At 38.0% G+C, this 6,463-nt stretch overlaps 1 protein-coding gene across 2 annotated transcripts in view; it reads right to left on the reverse strand.

Moving 5' to 3' along the window:
• Window positions 1-2,445: 2,445 nt before the first annotated feature.
• tradd (tnfrsf1a-associated via death domain) overlaps window positions 2,446-6,463 on the reverse strand; it is a 14,710-nt gene continuing 10,692 nt past the window's right edge. For both annotated transcript variants that reach the window (XM_010794841.1, XM_010794842.1), the window contains exon 5: window positions 2,446-3,207. In XM_010794841.1, the coding sequence (XP_010793143.1) occupies window positions 2,909-3,207 (299 nt within the window). In that variant the 3' untranslated portion in view covers window positions 2,446-2,908. The remainder of the gene's footprint in view (window positions 3,208-6,463) is intronic.

Below are 6,463 nucleotides of genomic sequence, written 5' to 3' on the forward strand. Positions count from 1 at the left end.
GGGGGGAGGAGGGGGGGGGGGCACGAGAGGAGAGGAAGAAGACGAAGGGAATCAGTGCAGGCTGCGCGAGACTCACCTAAACGCTTACGTCAGAGCAGCCGGGGTTTTAATCACGTCCTGTATAGCAGATTATTCAAATGAAAGAGTTTAATGGCAAATGCTGCCCTCTTGTCTCTTGCTATTAGTGCAAAATGTGCTTTTGTTGAAATTAAAACGCCTAAATAAATACCAATATCACCGTATTAGACACGGATGTAATGCTATACAAATTGCATTGGGCGGTTCTAGGGGGCGGCAGCAGGGGGCCAGTGTTAGAGGTTGGACCCACCTGTGCCCCNNNTGAAAGAATCATCTGACAATACCATTTGTGATACTGTTGCAGAACTGTGCTTTGACTTGAGCCATATAGTTAAAAAGAATGATTTCAATAATGTCATAACATTTTCATGACACATAACTACAACAATCAAATTTACTTCCCAAATTTGATGTGCCCATCCCATATTATAACTGGGTTTTGTCTTGGTTTTTAGCCTCAATTGTTAAAAAATAATAACACCCTTGTTAAAAAAAAGATGTAACAAGCCACTTTAAAACTAATGTTTAAAAAATGGTTGAAATACAGTCATGTTGTCATTACGTTTTTGTATGTCATATACAGTAGGTGCAGGCTTTTAATTCATTTGAAATGATCGTTTTCATATCGTTTCATGTCAACAGATGGAAATTTGCATTTATTTATTGTACACTATCCATATTTACATTGCAATGACAATGACAGGGTTCAACGAAGATAAACTGGTTTGTGTTTTAGTTTTTTAGTTAGTTATTAGTGTATAGTAAAATAGTCAGATGATCTATTGTAGAAAAGATATACAGTACAAAAATACAAGGTGAATCTTTACTCAATAAAGGTCAATCGTGCATGGTATCGATGTTTATCAAAACCACTGGGTCATCAAAATCAATATATGTTTTACCCATTAACAATGAGTCACAAGTATTTAGTCATAAATTAAATCAAAAGAGCTTTTCTTCTGGGGAATCATTTGTATTTAGCTTTACAGTAGTAGTAAAAACAAATGGGGAAGGTTTCATTCATTTTCCTAAGTAATACTAAATACTAAAGTATGTTCAACCAGTAGAATGAACTTTAAGTATCAAAGGTAAAAGAACTGATACTGCGTATATCTTTATATTTCATTTTATCATCATATGTTTTGTTTATAATAGCTTGATCTGCAAAGTAACAGATGTTAAATTAATGCAGGAGAGTGGAAGGATAAAGCAGAATAAAATGGAAATACTTAACGCACCAGTTCCTCAAACTGTAGGCCTGCTTAAGTAAAGTACACAAGTAAAAGTAAATAAGATTCAAAGTATTATCAGCAAAATATCTTTATAGGTGTCAAAAGAATGGCTCCATTCAGAGAATTATTATTTAATATTAAATTAACGAGGTTATTATAACGAATAATGAAACCAAGTATAATTCGTATCAATTGTGGGAGTGCAGTTGTTCTTTTTGTGGACCTTTTTTTGTTTACAGACTCGATCTCCTTACATAAAAAGAGACAAATGCTAAATAGACAAAGTTAAAGATACATTTTGACTAGATGCATTTTTTTCATCTCAATTATGTGAATATCATGAATGACTTTAGCCACAATAATAGTGCAGTGAAAATCTGATATCTGACAGCTCTAATGTGTGTAAACACGTCTATATGTCATGAATATTACCGAGGACATAACCTCCTGATAACAGCAGACATACAGTGAGGCGTGTGGATTTATCATAACTTATAAAGCGGCCTATGTTGGGGGATGTGGCTTTACCATATAGCAGTAAGGAGTGTTTGTGTGTGATAAAAGCTTCTAATCCACACATCACATCTGGATGGATGGTCAAGTGGAGTAAAAAGGGGGGTTGGGCTTTTATAGTGGACCCTGAATAGAAACCAGCAGAAGAGCTCAACCTGAAGAGACTTCATCCATCAGTGAATTTCTTCTGAGATACAACGTCCAACACGCACACAAACACACACACATAATCACACAAACTCTCTCTCTCTCTCACTCACTCACTCACTCACTCACTCACTACACACACACACACACACACACACACACACACACACACACACACACACACACACACACACACACACACACACACACACACACACACACACACACACACACACTAACCAACCTCCACCTCTTTGCCCTGAAGCTCCTACAACACGAGCACACACATTCAGCAACAACATAAGTGATCAGCACAGTTTAATCATATGAGCTTCTGCGTGTGTGCGTGTGCGTGTGTGTGTGTGTGACAGGGAGTTAGGATTAACACTAAATTATACCTGAGGGAATTTTGACAAAATTATATTTTCAGTTTTAATTACACTAATGCATCAAACAGAAACATGACCATTTTTTTAAAGTTTTTTTTTTTTACAACCATTTAATTTGTACGCACCCATTTTCTAAAAAAAAATCACCAAGCTTCAGTTTTGGATTGTTTCCTCTGTGAATTGACTTTAAAGCAGAGAAAAATAGTTTGGAACAGTGCATTAAACTCATGACAGCAAAGTACATTCAAACAGTGATGACAGATCATTTAGTCTAAATTAAAAAAACTAATTATTGAAAAAGCAAATAAAGATTTGGATCAATTCTCACAGAGGTGTTGGTATCCTGTCTGAAACACACACACACCCACACCCACACATGCACACACACACACACACACACACTCTCACACACACACTTGGGAATGATTGAATAACAGGCAGTCAGTCAAGAACAAACACACTGTATATCAAAGCAGAGTCAGCGCCTCCTCGTGCAGAGAGGACCTGTCACCCCTCAGTTTTCTCGACTTGTAACTGCAGCACACAGATTTACTCTCGTGGCTGAATGTCCAGAATATTTTCAGCCAGGCTGGTGAGTTTGCAGTCCTCCAGTGCTCGGACCAGCTGGCTGAGCTTGGCCGCTCTCCCCTCCGCCTGGATGAAGCGGCTGAGCAGCTGATAGGCTTGCTCATACAGCCCTTCTCTCTCGTACTCGTAGGCCAGGTTGTCGATGGCGGGACTCTTCAGCGCCCGGCAGCTCTTCCCCAGCGCTCGCCCCACCAGCTTCCAGTGGCGGCCCACTCCGTTAGAAAAGCTCTGGACATCTGCCGCCGTCAGCATCCTGTCCTCTGACGGGCCAAAGGGTCAAAGATAAAGTAAGAGACATTACTTTAAACAGCGCTTTATTGTCATTACATCAACTTTTGGTTTGCAGGCATATGCATGTGTCAGTAAACATTTCTGGAAAACAATGCACAGACTTGCCCTTTAACCTTTTAAAGGTAGCATTGGAGTCATGTGTGTTGCCTGTCCAAAGTAAATGAATTATTCACTGTCTATTAACTCTTAACTTAATTCTTCTACTGTATGTTTTATAATGTTTACTCCACTTCACAACCTATTTATTTGACACAAATAGTTATGAGTCACTGTTTACATGCTTTTAGCACTCAATTTGCATATCACCTTCTACTGCTATGTCTCTGCTCTGGAGTATTAATCGATATTTCTGTTACTGCGGGGGGCTTGCTTGTTATTTTATAGATAATTTTTATTTGGAATATTTTATATTGTGTATTATTTGTGATATATGTTTTTCTACTGCAGATATGTTTATATTTAAAAATGTGCTGTTTCTTTTTATTTTTTATTATGTCTATACTTATGAATAACATATATTGCTGCTCCTGTAACACAAGAATTTCCAAATTGTCTAACTACAACCCTACATTTTCTTATATGTATGTGTAAGTAATAAAAGCGAAATAATATTAAATGTATCATTATACAACACTGTATACTGCGTGTGTGTGTGTGTGTGTGTGTGTGTGTGTGTGTGTGTGTGTGTGTGTGTGTGTGTGTGTGTTTGTGTGTGTGTGTACTCTTGATACGATAATAATGTTTTTGTAATTTTAACTAAGTAACTTCTTACTTTAATTACTACAAGAAACGCCTTTCACATTACCCAAGGTCATTTTATCTAAATGTGTCCGATTGAATACTGAACCATCATTTGTTTCAGCTTTTACTGTATGTAAATATCAGTGGTAGCATTTTTCCTCATTAAAAACATCTAACATAAATTAAAAAGCCCAGGAGAACATGTTCATGGGAGCAGCTCTGTTTTTGTTTCAGTATCCCTCTGAGGTTTAATATTCTCCTAATTTTACTCACAACACTGAGCGAGTTTCACAGCTTGATACTTAAAGCTTAAAGAAAGTATGTTGCTTTCATATACCAGCATTTACTAAACACTACTAGAAAAGCATCTGGACTGCATACATTTGAACATCTAGCAAAGAAATTCATCAATTAGTTCAAAATAATCTTTTCTTTCAAATGTCTTTTATCCACTATGAAATCCATTGTCATTATTCAATCTACTAAACGGGGTCATCCCGTGCTGGTGGAGGCACTCAGGGAGTCCCCGATGCACAGAGCGCTGAGTCCACATTTACATCAACTGGAATCAAACCTTTAATTAACTTAACTAGAAAATCAAATTAACTTTCAAGACACTGAAGTGTCTCATCAGTTAACGTTAATTTAACAGTTCAATACGAGGTCGACAATTTCATATCAATGTGATTCAAATGCATTATCTGCTGGCACTAATCTCCTCCCATGGACTGAGCGTCAGTTTATAAAAGGTTGGATTAGAGAGACTGACTTCATATGCTGTCTGTGTTCGATGTAAAGATAACATTCACTTTCTGACTGCAACCCAACATGTCTCAGCTGCTGAAGCATGAACACACAGACAAGTCTAAAGACAATTCAAACCACAGACGGTTTGATGCAGCAGTGACTCAGTCTTTGTAAGAAATATCTACACTCTCATGGATTATACATCACAAGCAGGTTTATTATATTCCCTTTAACCGGTTGTTGAATGGACTGAAACAAATGGCTGCACGGAAAATAAGAAATCAATGACTTGTCGGCAGGGGTGCCCAACCTTTTTTGAACCGAGAGCTACTTTTAAAGTTGCCAGTCTGCCGAGATCGACCAGTCCAAATAGAGAGGCGTAGCCATTACTGACAGCCTATTACCAGGTAAATACACACTTCTACTTGAATAAAACTGACCTTTGTACGATTAACACTTCATAAAATACTGCAGATCCTTTATCTTACCTCTTTCTAATCTACACACATACAAGTATTTAACTGAAGTTACACAACAGTGTTGTTGATACAGAGTTGGAGTTTATTCACACGTCACAAACTACAGTGGGTAATGTGTTCAAGAAACATTGAACAGTGCTGCCACATAGGACACAGGAAAAAAAGAAAAGACTCTGAACCCTTTCTTTGCCATTATATACAAATAGTGTTGCTACAAAAGTATAAACTAGGCTTACTAATAAGACAACTCAGATCTGAAGCTACACAGGAATCTGCTGCCAAAGTGCAATAAAAAGACAAAATTAATAGAATCAAACCCTTTTTTTGTTGCATTTTAGTAGAGTATAAAAAGAAATGCCTTTAAAATAGGATGCAAGCAACACTAGTTTCTTAACCTGAATTGATAATAGACTATAATCAATTTAAACAGAACAGATCTTAATGTTTGCATTCTTATACCATTTTGTACAATAATTATAATGAATAAGTTCAAACAAACTCAAACTTACAGCTGATTAATAACGGTATCTAACTTGAGTTTTTATTATATCAAAAACCTGTTGAAATGCTACTGTTATTTTTACTGTCCCCAAAAAGCGCGTCGGCAGCCTCCAGGAATGCTTCTTTCACAACTTCGCCGTCTTTGAAAGACTTCATGTGTTTCTCAAGAACGTGACTGACACGATAAGATGCTATGGTAGCAGCCTTGCTCTTGTTGTTGGGCCTGGTGAAAATGGACTGCTGTGCATTTAGCTGTTCTTTCAGGTCCCTCTGTGCACTGTTTTGAAATGCCGCTCCGAAATTACCCTTCTTCGATAAAGCCACGCTCGCATTGCAGATGAGACAGATGGACTTTGAATTGGAATAGATACAACAATAATCTTCCTCCCACTCGGAGTGAAAATTATATATTTTGGGCTTTTTTGATTCTGCCATAATTGCGGTCTTGTGTGTGCGGACTGTCACTCCTGTTGCCACGGACAACGTCAGCGAACTAGTGCCCACTGGCCACCAGCCACGCCCGACACATGGGGTCACACCAATCACAAAGCTCTGATGCATTCAAGTGCATTATTCTGGCACAGGAAGATTATGTTATAGCACATTAACGATAAAACTGAATATTGTTGTTCTATTTTTAGACACATCTCGCGATCGACTGGTTGGGCATCTGCCCAACCAGTCGATCGCGACCGACTGGTTGGGCACCCCTGCTCTAGACGATGCATCTAAGTAATGCTAATAGTGAACCTTTAGC

Source organism: Notothenia coriiceps, unplaced genomic scaffold (genome assembly GCF_000735185.1).
Source record: "Notothenia coriiceps isolate Sejong01 unplaced genomic scaffold, NC01 NC01_scaffold00037246, whole genome shotgun sequence".
NCBI lineage: Eukaryota > Metazoa > Chordata > Actinopteri > Perciformes > Nototheniidae > Notothenia > Notothenia coriiceps.